Genomic DNA, 21,569 nt, shown 5'->3' on the forward strand with positions numbered 1-21,569 from the left:
CAATAGTGTAGTTGAAACCAATTAAATTCATCTTCTCATTAAATGTGGTAAACTGCGTGGGGGGGTTACAGTGAAACATTTGCTTCAGCATTACACTTGATTTTAAAATGTCATCATGCAAAGACAATGTAGCACACAGAAAACAGCAATATTAGTAAAGAGAAAGAAACAAAAAGAATTGTTTTCTTAACTTAAAGTCACTATTTATGAACCGGTAGTAAACAGTGAATAGGTTACTAATCGCCAGCTACAGATCACAAAAGAGAACATGCTTCCTTCTAGCAGCATCTATGCAGAAATCATTCCTACCTCAAAACTGTTCAACTGTGAATTTACTGTGACTAAGCAATGAATATAAGAGCCTTCCAACTACTAATTGTGGCTTACTATTTACAAACTTTATTTATAAACTCATTTTCATGCAAGTATAAAATACTAATTCCATGGACAAATACACATTTGTTCACCACTCTAAATTATATACATTGTATTTGCATCTAATATTCAGAGAAGTGCAAAGTCCACAGTGACGTAAATAACAAGTTTTGTAAACTATTAGATGACAAGTTCTCAAAAGATAGTAGTAACAGTATGATAATGTACTTTTGTTGTATACTGCTAAAATCAAACATTTTTGCAGTAAAAGAACATACATTTCAGCTACATTCAAGTGATTATTTTATTACCATGTATTATGTCTTACAAACTTCAGTGGAGATGAGCAAGAGCGCTACAGAACCATACGTTAATGCAAGAGGTGTATTGCATGGTATGTGCAGGCATAGCAAAGGAGAGATAAGAACTGGAAAGAAAAACAAGGTAAGAAAACTTGTACAAAAATGGACAGTAATACTGACTAACACTGGGTTATAATCTTACTTATAACAGACCTGAAGGGCTAATAGAGATCCAATTCAGAAACACCTGTGCACTGTAGGTACAGTTTGGTGCAGATCAAGAGTGCACTAATACAGTCAACATTTTACGCTTAAGATAATGCACAAAATACGCTGATATGCATATAAACAACTAATTTGTTTACATTAAGTAGAGCAGCACAGTTTTAGTACTGCATCCTTGGCACTTAGTGATAGGACAACATGTATTTGGTTTAACTAAATTCATAAACAGGATATATACTGGTTTTGTAAGATGGAAAACATACATTATCCCTTTGAACCTTCCAGTTTTACAGCATTATTCTAATTTTCAAGTTCAAATGCCAACATGATACACTAGCTAGATATGGAAGACGTTTCAGATATTGGCTTAAAACAAGACCTTCAATAAAAAAAAATTACAGAATCAAAAATTAATTCAAATGATACTAAGTAAAACTGTTACTGATGTAATTTGTGCTGAAAACAAATTCTGAAACTTTAAAAGAAAAAAGCAACCTCGTAATACAACCCACAATGTCTTTACGGGCTTTTCCTGAATAGTAATTGCTTCCTTAATGTCCCTTTCATATATGGTAATTTAACTTAAAAGAACTGCTGAAGTTATTGATCTGAACATTTGTAACTGAGTTAGAAGTTTGGCCTAGCATATCATATCACACAGAATGGAAGAAAATAAGCTCTTCTTCAAAGGAGCATGTTTCAGCTATGAAAGAATTCCAGTTTTATGTGATTGTCCTTTATTAAACAATATTAACAACTGTCTGGAGAGAGTCAACTTACTTTTGCCTGTTTAAAACAAACTGGCTAAATTGCCATTTTATATTACATATAACAAATGTAATACAATTGTTCTTAACATATGGTGATGTAACACTTTAAAATTAACTGTTTAAAATATTTTACAAAGACATTTTATTATATATGAACTATACAACACACAAGAGTATGAAATATTTTGAACATATACACACTTCTGTATTTTTCATGTAGATTATTATTTTGCACCAAACATTGGTGTCAGCAATTTAACAATCCTCTCAGATAAAAGCAAAACAAAACCTCAGAATGTTTAGTGAATGTGTTTAGGTTTTTTCTTTCCTGAAAATAAAACATATTAGAAGGAGAATTTCTCTAATGACTTTTCTTTCCCCAATTTCATATTTTGGACAAAGTTTTTCAAATGGATCAACATACACAAAAAAGAATAACCTCTTGCAGTGCAATTTGCCAGAGATAAAGTTTAAACCAAAACTGACTCTTTCCCCACTAGTAACATTGAAAATGTAATCCTTTTCAATATCCATTTTAATGAAAATATTTGCATAGAGCAGCCTTGTATTATTTCTAAAGAACATTACGAGCGTTTTAACACAAGATAAGGCACATGTTTTTCAGTATTAATAATCTAAAACTAATCCTGAGGATCTGCTCCTCCCCCTCAGCAAAATCTGCTTTTTTAATATACCCTGTATTACCTGAAGAAAGCAGAAAAACAGTATAGAATAAACCCAAACTCTTTAGCTGAACTAAATTCAGAACATCAACAACTCCTGATAACAGTGTAACAAATCCACAGATAAAGAGTTAAGTCACTCTCTAAACAAATTATCGTTAGAGGGAAAGAAAAAAGATACAGCCAGTAGCACTGTAGATGTTAGCTAAAAGTTCACAGACTACGGATGACATTTATAGTGAGTTTTGCTAAAATAAGCTCCCATCAGAAACAAGGTAGCTAAATTGTGAGGCACTTAAGGTTGACATGAAAAGGAGGAATGCAAGGGGTCTGTTTCATAGAAAACCTGAAGTTGCATATCATATCCTTGTATTAAGCCTTCTATTAAAGTGCTAGAAATGGAGACTTAAAACAAAAGGATTTAAATACAAAATAAGTGATTAAAGAGCTTAGTATGCATTAAAATGAAGTGCTTTTGATTCTTATGAATTTAGAGCTTTTTAATAGATTTTAAAAAATAAAGTTTGGAAATAATCCATGTGTGAAATCATCTTCCTTGTGCCATCGATGCTATTTGTAAAGTGCCCAATTATTTTCTAAACAACAAAACCATTTGCCTTATCTTATGTTGTATAGCATGACATACTCTGTAGTACATATGTAATCCATACTGCAATGACACAGTCAATCTGATGGAAAACAGCACATGCATACTTTTAGTCAGAAGTTTAATTCCACCTGTCACACTAAAAACCCAGGTCTTAGATTACATATCCACCAGTATATAGTGCAACCAACCTCATATTCTCCAAATGTAATTTAGCTGTTAAAGTCTGATGCTCAAAGAGAGACTTATCAAGCTTTTCCTCAGAGCAGCCTGATGCCCAGACAAAATCACAGATGGAGCTCTAGATGTGAATCACATAAATCCACTAGATGCCAAATCTGAGAAGGATCTGGGTTCTTTCGGATGATGATGAGGCTGAAGATGTGTGGCAGTCTGTGCATTACTGATCACATCTAACTGAGAGGGATATGATTCATTTACATTTCCTCCATTGAAACTGTTTGGGAACTGGCAGGAGAAAAAAGAGCATATAAATGGTTAGTGTGGGAAACCAATTTATTTATAAGTATTTAAAAGTCCTCTTAAAGACACATAGTGGATGAAATAATCTTAAAATACATTGATTAGCTGTAAAACTTTTTTTTTTAAATGATGAATGAGAAGTTAATTTGCATTAAAGCAGGGACTGAATCATCATGAAAACTTACCCATGCTGAAGTCAGCGGAAGTCCTACTTCTGGCTAAGTAAAGAAACAATTCTGTTATCTAAAGCATAATATAGTTTCCATTTCTAGCAAGTACAGTCTGACTGAGCACTCCTAACTGTCACATTCAGCTGTTACATTTTAAAAGCAACCTATTTACACCATGTCTGCAATGGCATCCAGATTTTACAGCTCTTCCAGGAATGCACATGCAGTCCTATTGGTAAGCTGAAGTGCACTGTGTTCAATCCACTGGCTGAACTATTGCAGGGTGGGCTTTTTTGATGAAGGGTCTTCATATTGACAATGCCAAGTAAGAGCAATGAATGGCTTTCATCAGTTTTAACATAATTGTTCATAGGATTATTTTAATCAACTGATGTAATGCTTCCTGTCATGCTATGGAAAAGTCACTTTATCTACAAAATACTCCCTTCAGTAAAAGAAAAGACAAATGCAAAGAAAATACAACAAAGTATTTTAAACATTTCCATCATCTCTTCAAGAGTAGCTTATATCTTAAGTACTCATTCATTCAAGATTTGTCCTCGAAAACATGTCTTACAGATTCATTCATTCATTCATCTATCAAAATATGCTGGGTTTTGGTTCTTTTTTTCCTTCAACATAAGCATTGAAATGTGACTAACTGTGCACAGTTCTGCTAAGTTTTTAACAACAAGACTATAGCCATGTGAATTAAGTTTTTAGTCAAAGTTGACATACTTTTAAAGACAGCTACGACAGCATACATTAGGATTACTTTTGACAGAAGCAGATCACTTCAATATTCTTCAACAAGATGACCATGCTCATTTAAATTTTTAAGAACACTCTTGACACAGAATCTAGTACTTAAGAAGTACTAGTACTGCTTAATAAAGGAATACTGACCCCAAACAAGCAGCCAAACTAGGCCTTTCTGTCCACATCCATCACTGAAAATGATTTTAGACTACATTGGATATGATCCTACCACAATTACAAGTTAGGCAGAAGGCAGATGACCACAACAGACCCTTCTGCCTTTCTAATCCTCTAGTCTTTTCATGTAGAAATCAATGGGAGTTAGAAGTCTGAGGAAAGGATAGCAATCATGGCTTGTGCAGCAACATCTGTCCTCTCTCTAGACTCTAACCACTGACAGGGATGTCAGTGTGCTAAATCCAGCCACAAAGACTGTCCTACTTTGGTTTGGCTGTGTGAACACAGGCTCAGACAGCAGTATCCTATCTGCTTAGTCGCATGAGGCTTCTACTTATGCAGTGCTACGCAGCCCCACAAAGCACAGGAATACCCTAACAAAAAGGGCTGAATTTGCTTCTGGACAACTTAAATAAAGATAATTTTTCACAAAGTGGCCTTTGTTCATTTTTTACGACAACAAACTAAATGCAATATTGTTATTGCAGCACAGCATTCTTGTAAATATGAAGCAATAGACAGTATCTTTTTCAGAGGTGCTGTCTTAGTCATTAAACTTTTTACAGGTAGATGTGAAGAAAATGTAAGGAAGAAAATAATAAAAAGGGGTCATGATTAAGGTAGTGTAACAACAAAATAATCTGCAAAATGAATGTAATTGAAACCAAGTATTAAAAATAAAGAAATGAGAAATGGAATTGTGAATGCACTGGTCGTTCAAAACTGATGCATCACACCAGTATAGCTTTTGTGAAAAGAGCAATTCTTTGTTGTTATACAGGCAAACTTGGATGACCCTGGAACTGCTCTGCAATCCTATTATCAAGCACTATGAACGACTAATAACACTGATACAGCCAGGCAACATACAGCCAAGCAGTGCTCAAGTTCACACACTGCAGTTCATCAAAGTCACTTCATGCTATTTCAGCCCTTGGGCACTCAGGGAGAAGCTATTCATCTTGCTGAACTATTCTATATTTTAGGTAAATTTCTGCAATTCTGCAATTGTTTTTTTTTCCAGTAGCAAGGCAGTTTTCAAAGGGTATGTTTTGTACTTGTATTAAGCATATCAAAAACCTGAATATGTTCTAATTGCATTCCTCACCTTTGCCTTGCACAGGTTAAATGCCAATTAATACTTTAATTCTGTAAATGCTTATGCATGTGCATAAGCATTTGCAGGATCAGGACTTCAGAACATTAACTCATTGAGGAAGGAAAAACAAAGAATTGTCGCTCTGTACTGGAGCAGCATTAACAGAAATAAATGGCACAATTGAAAGTACTTCAACAAAGGTTATTCAGTATCAGGAATCTGTAATTATTTTTTTATTTTCAAGTTAATTTTACCTATGAAGTACTGTATTTAAAACTGTAGTGTGTGCTACTGCCAGGGTGCTCTCTTCTAAAGCTTTTATTGTGCATTCTCCTTTGTGAAAAAGGTCTAACTTATTGTAAATATAACTTTTTCCTACACTCTTGTCTTCAGATAATTTAGACAGCAGCTTGAGGAACTAGCTGACTTTCACTGAGAGCAATATATAATTTTTTTTTTGCAGTAATATTGTGTGCAGGAGTACAGTAGTTCATATTTCATGCCATTCATACATTATAATCTAATACTTTCAGTAATCCTAAAATCATTGAGGAACCTGAGTAGCTAGAGAATACTAACACTCTAAAAACAAGATTTTTTTTTCATACTTACAACATATTTAATGAAAATCAGTGTGCCAAGCAATATTACTGACATCACTCCACTCCTCTAAAAAAGGTGTATAAACAAATTCCAAGCTTTTGATCAATCTACTTTTGTTTTGCTCCTACCAGGAAAATTACTGGTAGGTACAACAGACCAGTTCATTCACTCTTGATTAATACGGCCAACGAGAGCTATCAGGCTGCAGATACACATACATATAAACTTGATCAAATGCAACTCTCCAATATAATGAACAAATAAAGCAAAGACATTCACACACTGCTAACCCATCTGTCTCAAACTCAGCAATTCATTCATGACAAACTCTGCACCCTATTAGCCACCCAAAACAATATAAACTCGATTCAAAATGCAAGCAATGCAGCAAGGCTGTTTACCATACCTTGTTCACCAATGTTTGTTGTTGTTGATTTGTCATCATAGGATCATATTGCATTTGATCCACGCAGCTGGGCTGTGCCTCCTGCGTGCACTGGTACATAGAAACAGCGCCTGCATAGCATGTTTGAGGAGTTAGCATAACCGACTCAGAGTTTATCCCACACTCAAGATTTTCAGGGACTTGCTGCAAACAACTGAGAAAATCCTCAAAGTTGGAAGAAGCGGAATAGGTCGATCTGTCAAAAGCTGATGCAGGGAAATCCATTTGAGCAAAATTAGAAAGCTGTGGCACCATTGTTGTGGGTTGCTTGTAAGGAATAAAGTCTTGCCTACACTCATAAGGAGAAGTGTTCACTTCTGATTTGTAAGAGAACTCAGATGTAGTGGCATGCATGCCAGGGAACATGTATTGCTGGGGCTGCTGCTGCTGAGAGCAGCCAAGAGGCATGCTGATGCCAGAGCTCCAATTTGTGAACATCCCATTGACTTGCATATGTTTCATCTTTTGACAGAGCTGCTGCTGTTGTTGCCGTTGTTGCTGCTGCTCCATGAGCTGTTTCTGCTGCTGATGAAGTTGATGTGGATCTAAGTCTTGCTGTACCAAGCAGCCTTCATTCTGGACCAATGGCTGCTGCTGGTTACACTCTGAATATAAAAAGTCAGATTTATTTAAGGAATCCTGAACATAAGTCAGGATTTCATCAGTTATGTTGATGTCCCCAATGTCATCCACATCAGATAATTCAGTTTTAAAGAACTCCTCATCCTGCTGAATACACTTTAGATCTTCAAAGTCAATACCCAGATTTTTCATGATGCTGTACAAATCACTGGCTTTGTTATCCTGAAAGAGTGCTGCACTGTCTTCAGGAAGTTCAACAGTACTGCCCTGGGAACACTCCATCAGCTCCCGTTTGAGAATGTTGTGACTTCCAGCAGGTAGGAGATTATCTGTCCAACCAGTGTTAACAACACCGCCCAGTTCATCCCTACTGTCCGCAAAGAAGTTCCGCTCAAAGGAAAGTTTATGTGATGCTGGAGGGCACAGATAAACAGACTCATCTTGCCTTAACATGACACCTAGGAGGGAGTTTGGATCAACGGAATCATTGTGCAGCGTTGCTTTGGCTCCTTTTCCCGCTGTGCTTTTACTCTTCGTCTGAGAGGGATCCATAAGGCTTGACATAGGGAAAGATACCTCATATAACACAGCCTCACCAGTGGCAAACATGAAGGGCAGCTTCATGTTACGCTTCCGTAGATGTTCTGCCCCTTCTTCATCTCTGAAAATAAATCAGATATGTGCTATAATACTGCACTACTAAACAGTTACCATAATCTTTTTGTCCTCTGGAATTAATATAAAAAACCTGAACTATTCTATTTGTAGGCATTTTTCAAATTCCTGCCTATTCTAGCTCAACTTGCCTGAGTTAAACCAACAGGCAGATTATGAAATAAGGAGCTTATAACTGTAATACCACATTTACATATTACATTTCTAATTAAATCTAGATAGCATACACCATTTTCTGTGCATTATGGGCTGAAATAAAAATAAATGGGCTTTGTTCCATGCATTATGCTTTTCCTGGTGTAGCAAGTAAATGAATACTTGAAGTATCTCTTTTTCTCCATTTTTACAGACTCCTTAGCAAAATTATTTAACCTGTATGAAAATGCTGAATTCTATATTAATTAGAAGTCAGTTCAACACCATAAAGGACTGAATTTCTTTATATTATTTGTTGGTGAAATCCAACTGCAGTTGGATTTCTCAATTTTTGCTAATGAAGATACCGAATTAAAAATAGGGTGGATGGAATAACTTTGTCCTCGTACCACTGCCCTTACTCTCTACATGAAATCAATGTCTAAAGTTTTACTCAAAAACGACTATGCCACATAAGTACTGAAATATCAGAATTTTTTTAAGTGTTTGTTAGCAAATTTAAAGGTTTTCTTTTTGGAATTCAGAATCTAAAGGGTGTTTATTAAAAACAAAGAAATCCTTTCTGAATACAAACAGCTTCAAAAGGTTTCAGTTTTCAAAGTATACCACTTCATGCAGTAATGACTTACGTAAGAGGTCTTTGCGTGGCAATGATGTAATCTGGTCTTCCATTTTTGTAGACAAGACGAGCATTTGCCTGTACCCAGGCCCATCGATTTTCTTTGGTTAGAAGCCTAAATACAGTCATTCCACTCTCACCTGTCTTCATCACTAGAGTTAAAGAGTAAGCATACTGTTTACTGTCCAGCAAACAAAACCACGAAAATCTCTATGACTGTCATGAAAGCAATCCCATCTATGTAGCAATTTTACAAATCTCATGTCCTCAATCACCCAATTCTGTGTGGCACTAATGCATTTCCAGTGAAACAGGATGATTGATGACTTTAGGTCTAATTTACTGGTAAAATAAAAGTCAAAAGTGCAAGCAATTGAAGGATATCCACTACAGACTGGCAGCATTCCGTATTGAGCTTCATCCTTTATTTCTTCAATAACAGAAATTAATAAATATTAGAACTTGTAAGTGACAAAAGCCTAAGACTCTCCTGTTTCCAGAAAGTGACTATTACTTAAGCAGTTAGAAAACACATTCGTTCTGAATCCAGTACTTTCACATTTTGACTGGTTAATGCAGAGGTACTTCAAAATCTATTTTTCACTCACACTACCACCTCACTAACAATGCTTGATAAACATATTACATTTTCATTATATATTGTTGAAAAAAAAGTATTTCTAGATAGAAAAATTAAATAAAAAGTATTAGAAGCTTAAGAATCCTAACCAAAAATAATCTTGGATACAAGACCTCTTTTTTTAATCTTAGCATCCTAAGTGGAGCAAAACCAGTTTTAAGACAAAATTTCAAACCATTCATTCTGAAGTTTCATCCCATTCTATTCTGGAACCATTTCTTCCTTATTCTTTATGAAAGAAACAAAACCACTGACAGGTAACAGTGACTGAGCTATACCCGAAAAAGCAAATGTGCTTAATAAAGGCTGAGAACTAACATACTGAGGGAGCTATTTAACGTTATATAAGGGGACAAAAGAAAAAACCACTTTCAAGAGAAGTCAGTAGAAAAGAAGAAGCACAAAAATGTCCTGAAGATGACTCTGTAAATTCCAAAGACAAATATGTTACAACTAACAAAAAAGTAAAACCAAAGTCCACTAAATAGTTATAGATTAGGTAGTTGATACCTATTTCCTTAGCTTAAAACATCATACTTCTCTCCATAAAACGTTAGTTAAAGCAAATTAAGCTGTCAAGAACCAAAACCAGAAATGGGTAGGATACTAGCATGTTAAATCACAGATTAATTTCTGGTAAAAATCTTATACCAGTATCAAAAGAAAATGCTTCATTTAACTTGCTAACAGGAAAGCTATCTTTGAAATAGTCTCCTTGCCCAAAGCAAGTTGTTGAAATAGCAGAAGTTGGGTTGAGCAGAGAAGAAAGTGAGAAGAGCAAGATGTGACAGAGACTGGAATATATATCCTACAAGGGTCTACATAGGAATAGTAAATATTTCTTCAACCACTATAAGTTTTTATAGGGAGGGAAAGATTACATGAAATAAACAGTGTTCTTTTTGTTAACTTTTTCTTTAAACAGCACTTCATATTACATTCATACTGAGAAAATACTCCATACTTCGATTTTTCAGCCTTTCTTGGGGAACAAAACTTACTTCGAATGTGATTTTCAGCACAATAAAGCATATCAGCTGCATGAATAAACTGGTATCCTGTTCCTCTCATACACAGCTCTGCTTCAGTGTATCCCAGGACAATTTTTCCTCTGGAAGTTAAAAACAAAAAATTGCAACACTGCTGATGAACCAAGTCACAGAATAAATGCCAAGCAAGTTAATTATGGCTAGAACATTTCAGACACAAGTGCTAACTATACTTTGTTGCAATATCAATTGTATGTGGAAGCAGGGCAGCTGTAATAAAAAATACAGTTAACAAATCATAAAATCTTAGCTAGTCTACCAGTTTGCCTTCAATGACTAGAAATGGTTTCAAAAGCTGTTAGATCATAAAAAAAAATGTGGATGCCCACATCTGGACTCTCAGTTCCATACTTTTGAACACATTCACTTCTAGCAGGCAGCTCCCATTTGTTACAATGAAAGACACTTTTCTTAGAATTAAGCAGGGGTTTAACTTTAGCTATCTAAATCTTGTCTAACTCAGTATTTTTAGTAGCTTAAAGTTCGAAACAGGGTGTATCTCATAACTGTATCCACTTTACTGATTTGGGACCCTTGCATTTGCATTTAAACAAGATACACCTCAGAGGAATAATGTCAAGAGCCATGTTTGACCCTGGTAGCTAAAATTAGAGTACTTTACTAGAGGTCAGGGAGATGAAAAACTTAACAGCATTCATGTGATCTCTATGAGATACACGATAAAATAGTCAAAAAGAGACTTAAACAGGATTTGGAACAAGGAAATGGAGAGTCAATGACAGGATGGTAAAAAAAGGAAAAAGTAGGGATGGGGAACAATATATGTAAGAGTAAAAACTGTTACAAAAATTGAAGGTTTCAAGTGAATGAAAAAAATCAGAAGAAAGAGGTGCCTGTGTTAACATTTTGCTAACTTTTACTTGTATCAGTTTACAGAAGTCAAGTAAAACATTTTGGTCTCACAGTAGACAGAATACTGAGTAATTTGATTCTATTCTACAAGTAGGCATAGAAATCCATATGAGATTCCACTGAAAATTCATCTGAAAGCATTATCAGTCAAAAATAGGAGGGAAAGGAGAACGAAGGAAGGAAGGAGGCCAGAGGCTTTTATTTTGATAAAGAAGCATCTTAATGGGCTTCTTGCCATGTTGATGCATTGTTACATTATTCTGATCTAGTAATGCACTAGTGTTTCCAAATCTCACATAGGGAAAAGAATGGTTTGCAAATGGGTAAAAGTAGTAATATAAAAAAGGACTTAATTTGTTTATTTTGAAGAAAATGACATTTCCATTGTATTTTACATCTATTTGAACTGAATGAGAAAATATGCATGTAGAATAAAATGAAACACTTTTTCTATCCGTTCTAAAACCGAATTTTAAACCAGATTTAAATATGAAACTTTTCTTAACTCAGTAGTATTCTGCCTTTTGGGCTTTTTATTTTGGGTTGGGTTTGTGCCTTCTTTGCTTTTGGTTTTGTCTTGGTGGGTTTGGTTTTTTTCGTGTTTTTTTTTTTTTTTTTTTTTTTTTTTTGAGGGAGTCAGTGGTGCTGTTCTGTTTTTTAAACAACTGAAAGTCAGAAAGCAGTAGTCCATTTCAAGGAAGTAGACTACGACAATCCCATTTCTGTTTACTTACTAAAGAGGGCTGAAGAGAAAAACCATAAGAGTTTCTAAGCAATCATCACTGAATCAGCATATATACTGAAAGAGTAGCCTGCTTTATATTTCAAATACATACATGAAACCTATCTCATCAGCAAATTATTAGACTATTATGCAGAATAATTTACACCTACTTTGCATCACAACCAGTAGGTGTGAAATCCAGTTTGTGTTTAGTTCTGAAGATGAAGTTTTTGGTTCGTATCTCAAGGATGGATGGTGGCTGAAGGGGAGTAGCTACTGCAAACAGAGCAAGCTGAGGAGACAAAGTAGCACCATCCTTCCCTTTCTTGTTTTGTCCATGGAGAAACTTTAACCGTCCTTGAAAGTTCATAGCCTTAGGACGAAGAAAAAAGTAATTGTTATATGTTGGAGATATTTAGGAGTAAGATATTTCTGTTTTGAAATAAAACATATATTTTTATTTTTTCTAAGTTCATCAGATTCAAACTTTGTAGCATGGCACACATAAAAGTTACCTAGCAAGTATAGAATACTGTTGTTACACTCCTGAGTGTGACACTTCAAGATCAACTAATCAACGCAAAAAGGAATTAATGAAAGGCTGTTCTGTAAAAAACTCTCCAAACAGGTAACAGCAAGTGTCAACTGGGGCTTCTAATATTCTAAAAAACATAGCATTATACATCCATATAATTATAACAACATTTATCTTGCAGATGTATATATTTCATTTTGCAATGGCAAACAATTCTATTTGTAGAAAGTCACTAAGAGGATGATAACATATTTGTTCCAAAATCTACACAACTGACTAACAAAAAAAATTAAAAAGAGCATAATAAGGGAAAACTATGGTCCTGTTAGTTACTATAACTTAGTGCATCTCAAGATACCCAACAGAAAATAATCTTGTAATGCTTTTTTATCTGCAAATCACATAGTACTTTACAAAAGCAGATGCTTATTTGCATTTCACTGAGGAAACTGAGCCATAAGAAATGAGAGAACCTGCACCTGGTCGTGACAACATGTTGAAGGAGACATATTCAGTGTCACTAGCTGAAACATTCTGGTTCAAGTAGCTCAGATATCTTTGGAGACTTAACAAATAAGTTTCTGTACATCTTGTTAGGATAATGCAGATGCTCAACTTTTAAGCGTATGTGGAAGTTTTTACGTAACTCTATACTCACCAGGAATCCAGATGAATTATCCAGGAGGCATCGTAACCTGCAGATGAAATTCCTTTCCATAAAGGAAGAATTCTCTGGAGGAAGTTGGTCTGGGTTATAATAGGTTGCTGGCTGTGAAAAGCCATTATCTCCTGCAGGAAAGGATTATTTATAAGGATTATTTTTAGAAGAACACCTAGTGAAGGCTATCTATAACAAACAATCTTCCGTCTCATAAACAAAGCATCAGGTCATGACCAGAGCAAGAACAATGTAAACTGGAAACATCCTCAGAACCTATAATGATTGCAACACTGGTTAGTTATCAGTTCTTCTGATGGGATTATGTTTTACAGGCTATGGTATTTGAAAACTGCATACAATTTATCTTTAAGTATTTTTTCTTTGGGGTTTTTGTTGTTTGTGTTTTTAATTTATTCATTATGTTTGTCAACAACCTAGATTCTGAATCAGTTGCAGAGAGTAGAGTTCTCAGCAGAGAGCACATCCATGTATCCTATAACAGTAGAGTCTGCAAAAAGGGTCCCTGTAGTAGCAACTACAGGAACTCGGTATTCAAAAATGCAGGAGATCAAATGGTTACTTTTCAGACAGCCAGGTGAAAGCTGTAACAATAAATAAAAATAAGCATCTTTAAGAAACCACCACAATAAATAAACGTGGGTACTTTCTCTAATGGATGCAAAAGCACTCTGCTAAACAGTGAAAATATTTCTGGTCTCTGCTGATCAAAACACCCTAGTTACCTCTCCAGAGGTACTTGGAGTACTTGTGTTTTGTGGATTGTTTTAAAAAATACTAAAAATCACGACTGTCAGCTAGGATAACAACACAGTTAACCCCTTCAGGAAAAGCATTTGCTGCTAAGTGGCATTTAGAAAACAGACTTAAACATTTGGAATATAAAGTAAAAACAGAAGGTAAATCAAAAACTTCCGACAGAATACATATAGTCTGCATGAGACTACGTACGCAGAAATACCAGAGCATGTCTACTCACAGCAAATATAAAACCCCACAAACTGGTAATTCCCTAGGAATTTATATATGTAGAATATTAAGTAAAAACCGTTTAAAATGCTACTGTAAAGTGTTAAATACTCTGTTATTTAAAAAAATAGTCCATGTACTCTGAGAGAACTGATTGTCATGTATGGACAAAAGAATAGTACAGATTTTAAGAACCCATATTGACCTTCCAGAGTTGGAGATGAGGTGGAGAGAGCATATCACTTCATAACGCACCACATTATGTTTTCTGGAACATAATTTTGTCTCTTGGACAGTTGGAAAAACTTACAGATAGGTTCAGTGGTTTGCACAATGGCAAACCAAACCCAAAGGAAAACAAATCCTTACCAAAAGCCAGTTCAGTTTATTCTGCTATTAATTCAGGGTCAGAACTGGAGCCAAATGAGATTGCTGATGGCTCACCAAGAGGCCTTGCAACCTAAGGCCATCTAAATCCTACAAAAAATGTTGAGTTATCCAGCTTTTCAGATAAAATCAGGAGATACCTTTTTTTCCTTAAAAGAACTGCTATGCAAGGTCAATTTTTTCTGAACAAACTTCAACATATTGAGAAAAAGAAAAAGGGCTCTAGGTTATAGTGTGTACAAAAAGGGATAATCTGAAATTACAGCCATCTGCAAAACTGTGCATTGGCCAAAGCCACCATTATGAGCTAATCCCACAGGACCAGAAACTCAGATCCTTGTGGTCCAAGATAATTACCAGCTAACTTTGATACTATAAAATAACAAATTCCCACACTCATCATATGAATGGTTCTCAACAAAGCAAACTTACTTCCTTACTTTCTGTTGTTGCAGATTTTTTTCTTTTTTTATTAATTTCCTAAATGCTGGTGAGAATTTTCAACACTTCTAAGACAGGTTGGATGCTCCCTGAAGAAGCAATGATTATGAAGAAAGAGCAAAGAAACAGCTTGCAAATCCTAACTTATAATTCAAAAATATCAACTCTGACTGAGTGCAGCTCTAGCACTCAACAAGAAGTGCAAGTCCTTCTGCTGGCATCATTGGCCCTGGTATGCTGGTATGCTCTTCAGCATTTCTGCCACAGGAGAAACTCGGTGTTATTCTTCTGGTAAATAGAGAGCTGAAATATATAGGCTCAGCAGGTTCAGCTGGGTTCTCTGAAGTGTTTGTCAACTTTCATAGTAAAATGGGCAGTTCCCAAGGGTGAGCAAAGCTTTGGTGGAAGAAGTAGCTCTTGAGACGAGAGGAACTGAAACATGAGGGAATGGGCTTCAAGCCCAAGCCTCCTACATTTGAGAAAGGAATAATGCTGCACTTTCTCAGGCAGGTAGGAGGCAGAGATGCTTTACTGCCAGGACCTTGGTGAAGTGACTCACTGTAAGAGGGCAAAGAATCTTACAGAGCATCTGCAATCCCTGGAGCAAAACTACCAGTTAACACTGCAGGGGTTAGAACCCATATCTCTCATGAAGCTCACACTGGATCTCATCAATACCATGGAGCGATGCCCAGAACATGCAGTGCATTAAGTCTTTGTCTTTAAGCTCAAGACCATACATGGTTGTGTAGCATGTGAACTTTAAAAGATAATCCAGACTTAAGGCCCCAAAGCAGATATTGGGGACTGAAAAATCAGGATTTTGCAAACTTCTCTGGGAATAAGACAGGACTGGGAGGATTGTCTGGGAAGTACAGTAACAGCTGAGGAAACCAGTGGTTTAGGGGCATACAAGAGTAGTGAGTGAGAAATAACCAGTCCAGGCTAACTGAAGCAGTATTAGTTCCCAGACTCAGACTGGAATCTGTGCTGAAGCCTGAGAACAATTATAGTATATCTATAAATATCTACATAATGCTAGCTGAATGTATTAAAAAGGAAATTAATTAACTTAGCAAAAATGGAGAGCACTCTCATGATCATAGCATTATCCTTTGTTGTAAATCTGAATTCAGTTTAAAAATCCTCAACATCCAAACCTTTTATGCTACCCAAGGCTCAAATGTCATCATAGAATCACAGAATGGTTTGGGTTGGAAAGGACTTCAGAGATCACCTAATCAAAGCCCCCTGCCATGGGCAGGGACACGTTCCACTAGACCAGGTTGCTCAAAGCCCCATCCAACCTGGCCTTGAACACTTTCAGAAATGGGGCATAACTAGTAGCTTTTAGTAAACTAGAAACACAAGATATGAAACAAACAATTGCAATCCTGCTCAGCGCTTTCAGTGATTCAGTCAAATCTGATGTCAATTCAACCTGGTGTTGTACTTTTTTAAACATAACCTTTCATAAATTCATATGCACTTGCTTAAGCACTACAGAACACCATTTCACTCTAAAGCAAACAATAAGTCACCACATAAAAATCTGGTTTCTGAGTGCCAGCAGCTGTTTGCTACACTAAACTGTACTATTAACTACTTGTGCAGCATATGCAGCAGGACTGTTTAGATTGATTCATAGATGATATAGCAATGTTGACCACTAAATGAAAAAATGAAATATACTGAGCTGTGTTTCAAACATCACATTTGTTGTTTTTAATTTCTCTATCAAATCATGGCCTTTCCATATTCTAAAATATTAAATATGAAACTGCTAAGAGTTTAAAATCAAGTTACTTTATGAATGGTAGATTTATTAAAAACACTATGGACTTCTTACAGATTAAAAAAAAATACCTATAATCAGGTCACAGTAACAGAGAATTTTACCTACATATTTCATTAGCAGTTGTGTAAAACGGAGAATTAAAATAGAGCAGTTATTGCAATTATAAGGCAGGCACATGCTTCCTGTATTACATGTAACTATCTGTACCTACACATCTTTGTTCCGATATATAGGCAATGCCTTTCCCCTTAGTTTTTTTCTCAATATAGCAGGTCACTTAAGCATCAGCCAATAACGTGACAACCCAATGCTCTAACAAGCATACTATTTGATCTTAATGGCTCATCTATTTTATCTTTTATTCCTCTACCCCTTTTATGGCCAAGAGAAGTGCTGGTCTATGTGGCAAGGAATGCACTGTTCCCTATATTAACACCATCACTAACACATTCTTAGACTGATCAGACATGTAAGACATTGTCATTTATGCTCCAAATTAAAATCTTCCAATTTAAAATATAATTAATATTTTTATGATGCTGTGCTATGAATAGCAGTGCTTATTTAAAGTGCAAAATACAGTAATTCTTACTGTTGCCTAAATAAAATTCTACTAAGTTTAACAGATGTTATTCCTTCCTTTCTTCACATAAAGTTATCTAAACTTTTTTACATACACAAATTAAAAAAACCCAGCTAATCAGACAGATAAACACAGAAATTGGCTGCATTCTTACCTTGTACACTTGGTCCAGAATCTGCTGACTGGGCAGGATTTAATGCCCAGTGTAGCTGTCGCTGAAACTCAGGTCTGTCTTCTGTGTGAATCAATTCAAATACACTCTGGTGTATAATATCCGACTATGTACAAATGAAAAAAGGTGGGAAAGAACAAGCAGAAGAAAATTATATGACAATATGATATAAGTTGTCTGAGTGACAACACTGCTATGGATATGGGAAAATCCAGTTTCCTCAGGGATAAATACAATCACATGCACGTGGCAAAGCTTCACAAAACAGTTTTTAGCAGCACAGAGAATTCAGCTACACCCATGACTGCAAACATGGGAAACAATAATAAAATATATTTTCTAAGGAAGAAAAAATAACACTGTGTCAACTATCTCTTTACCTAAGAAAGGTTGGAACTTTAGGTTCTGTTTAAGTAATTTAACTTTACATACTGGTAAATAAAGTACTTGCCAGCTAGGACTTGACTTGACCCATTATATGTGCTACAGTATAATACAAAAGAAGCCAAAGACCCTGAACCAAACAACTTCCAAAACTAAGCCAAGCAGATTATGAACAGTGCATTTGTTTGCCTGAAAGCTTTGTCACTCCTTAAGGATGTGTAAAACATGTAATTATTAAGCTCTTATATCACCGCCAATTGTGTTGTTAGGAATGTAATCTAAATGGCAAAGGTACAACACTGAGGATCAGTCATTGAAGGAAATTAAGGGGGAAAAAAGCACCCAAAATATTCAAGATAAGACTCAGTCGACTGAGAGGAGTTAAGTTCCCTGTTTTCAGCATGTTTCAAAGACCCAGCCATTATATAAACAGAATATATTTAAAATGAAACATAGATCTAAAGTAATTGAGGTGAACTGGCAAAAGCAGAAGTTTTACTCAAATTTGGCTTTGATGAATTTAATAAAAAAAATCAGTATTTTCCAGAACAAATTGCCAGAAATGCTAGTTTTTGTAAATTTAAGACTTCACTTCTATATCATGCACTTGATTTACTAGTATTACTATATAAATTTTATGCCCAATTTGTTTCCCAAGCTTTTCTCTTTTTTCATTCCCCAACACTGAAAGAATATGCATCCCCAGGAATAATGACGTTTTGTTTGAAATACTTTCTTTTACACAAACATTCCTCAGTTCAATAGTTATCTAAAATTGCAGACCAACCAGAATTTCTTCTTATTTTTAGACAGCAACTGAATCTATCAACAATCAGCATCCACAGATATACACTGATAACTATAACTAAGCTTCTATCATCTCCACATAAAGTAATCCCAGGAGTTCTGTAACAAAGGCAACATTTGCCTATTATGCCTTGGTCTTTACTAGTTTGGTACCTGGCTTGAAAGCCCACTAAAGTCAGCCATATGTGATCTGCACCATAAATAGTAAGGAAAAAAAAAATGCTTGTTTTGAAAGAAATAGTTAAATAAATAAACATGACCAAGAGAACACTAAAATTCTAAAAATACTAAAATTACTCACTTGATACTTAAAATCTCAAGCCATATGGTAATAATTTTGCATGAAAGGTTTCTATTAAAATAATTACCTTCCCATTGAATTATGTCTCACTCAGCATCATAAACTGGGTAACACCACAGTATAAATTTCAAACAGTTGTTACAGTGAAGACTAATTAAGTGTGAAAACTTCCTATCTTGCCTAACTCAACTTTGGAAATTATATTCCTGTTGTGCTTGGCCTGACATCCTGGCTATGTAAGCTGATAGAAAAGTAATATGGTTTCAAAGTGATCCAACCCAAAGTACCTAACTGAGATTTTTATTACACAAACTATCAGACCCTAAATACAAACACTGATGTTCTCTGAAAGTAAGTAAAACCTCTGCAAAGAAAGAGGAAAAAATAAACTTACTTGTTGGAAGCCCAAGTAGTCTTGGATGGTAGAAGAGACGTAAAAAACCAGAGCATCTGCTGTAACAACTAAGACAAACCCATTTAATGCCTGGGGAGGAAACACACCAATCTGTCACCTTCACAGACAAAATTCCAGACAATTATTGTGGCTGTAAGTCTGCCTATACTCTACTCTCCCAATAAAATGTGAGGCATGCAAAACCATATCATTATCTAACAGCATAAACAGAAGGATTCTTCATTGCTTCTCTCTACCTGTTACAATGAAGAAAACTAGCTCTAATGGAAAAAAAAATAAAACCGTTCTTTTGGAAAATTCAGGGGAGAAGCCAAACCCTGTTGATGACTTTTAAATACTTTTGACTGTGGATGAGGGACAACAGTATGAACAACTATAAGTTTTTCTAATATCAACCACAGTTCACAATGCTTGCGTGGCTCAGCCCTTTGGTACCCCCAGCTGCCCACCAGCACAAACAAGAGCCATGCCACAACCCCATCCCAAAATCCACTCTATTTATAGTGCAGGCAGGCCTCTGTGAACAGGAAATCAAGCTATCAAGATCACCCATATAGTCCAAGAAAACATTTTATAGCTTACTTAAAATAGAAAACCTCTGCACAAGTGGACTGTTGCAAGTAAACAATGTTTTTGAAGAGATTTCCCCCTCCATGAAGCAGCAGACTAGGTGGCTCCACACTCAAAGTCACGCAAAGGGCATTTATCTGAACTCCCAATCAATACGGTTCATGGCAATTGTTGTGATAGCAAACAGTAAATTTGTGACTTGGCAGCTCATCTGAAAGGTGCCGATTTACTTCTATGGATTTCAGTCAAGATTTAACAAAAGGCTGTCTCAAGGGGCTGGATTAAGTACATTGTGCCACTTAATTTCCTCAACTGCATTCAAAGGGAAATTTGGCCAGCATACTCAAAACATTTTTTAAAAACTTTATTATGCAAAATAATTGTAACACAGAAAATGTTAAATAAGTGAAGGATATGCTATATCTTACTGTAACAACTTAATAATATAGAAGTTAAATATCTGATTAAATGACTGGCCTTTAAATGCTGTGAACCACTCCTATTTAATGTGTAGACACATCTTAATCTACTCTCATAGAGTTGTGAGCTCTGTAAAAACTCCTTATACAAGTTTAGTGAATTTTACATTAATAAAGAATGAGCTAAAAAGCCTTAATAATCATTTGAAATTAAATAGCATAGCCAATCCAAGAAATCTTTATTTGTTACATAGAATCCTTGGGTTTGCTGAAGTTTGCAGTAATTTCAAGAGAGCAGAATGCCGCAATGGCAGGTGCTTGTGTCCTCTGCTGACCTTCTCTGCAGGGCATTTCGCCTCAAGTGCTGGATATAAAAAGTCTGCAAGCTGCCCAGTATCTAACTCTGTCTCAAACGTTAAAATTGGTTATTCTGGTCTGTGTCATATAAAGCTACGTACACCTCCTGTACCTGGATTGCAACTACATTTTACTGTGGCTCTGGTACACAGTTCACCTTGAACCAGGATTGCTACTAAAAAAATCATATGCATTCTGTAAGCCAAAAATACTGTAAAATGCATGTATCCGGATATATCAATAAATGAGAGGTAAGTTCTGATGGAGGCTTTTGCAAAATGCAATCCAAAAATAATTATTTTTAAAGAAATAGTGAAATTTCTCAGGAAGCATTCTGGAGCACTGAAGATAAAACTTGTGCCTCTAAAAAATGCTCTCAATACTCCTAATACAAAGGCAATTACGAAACTGTTCATTACTGGTGAGAAGTTCTAAAAATTTCTTAGAGGTCATCATTTGCCTTGCACTTTTTATCATAAACTTGCTTAGACCTTAATAGATCATGAATTGGAAATAATTTTTAAAATTATGAAGGACATAATTCTGATTTTAAGGAAAGCACATTTGTGTATTTGATCTCTACTTCCACAGTATATTGAATTGGTAAGGCAGTTGCTATGTTGGCAATTTAAGACAATTTCCTGTTTGTTAGGAAACAAGAGAAAACATCTGATGAACAAATAGAAAAAAATACAAACAATATGATGTGTATTCATACCACCTTTGCAAAAAAACC

At 35.5% G+C, this 21,569-nt stretch overlaps 1 protein-coding gene across 1 annotated transcript in view; it reads right to left on the bottom strand.

The window, feature by feature from the left end:
• Positions 1–376: 376 nt before the first annotated feature.
• AHR (aryl hydrocarbon receptor) overlaps positions 377–21,569 on the bottom strand; it is a 59,352-nt gene continuing 38,159 nt past the window's right edge. The window contains 9 exon segments of the mRNA XM_064675828.1: positions 377–3,348; positions 3,350–3,430; positions 6,660–7,941; positions 8,741–8,882; positions 10,372–10,481; positions 12,187–12,389; positions 13,210–13,340; positions 17,563–17,686; positions 19,467–19,556. Of these exon segments, the coding sequence (XP_064531898.1) occupies positions 3,250–3,348; positions 3,350–3,430; positions 6,660–7,941; positions 8,741–8,882; positions 10,372–10,481; positions 12,187–12,389; positions 13,210–13,340; positions 17,563–17,686; positions 19,467–19,556 (2,262 nt within the window). The 3' untranslated portion in view covers positions 377–3,249.

Source organism: Pseudopipra pipra, chromosome 1, assembly GCF_036250125.1.
Source record: "Pseudopipra pipra isolate bDixPip1 chromosome 1, bDixPip1.hap1, whole genome shotgun sequence".
NCBI classification, from domain to species: domain Eukaryota; kingdom Metazoa; phylum Chordata; class Aves; order Passeriformes; family Pipridae; genus Pseudopipra; species Pseudopipra pipra.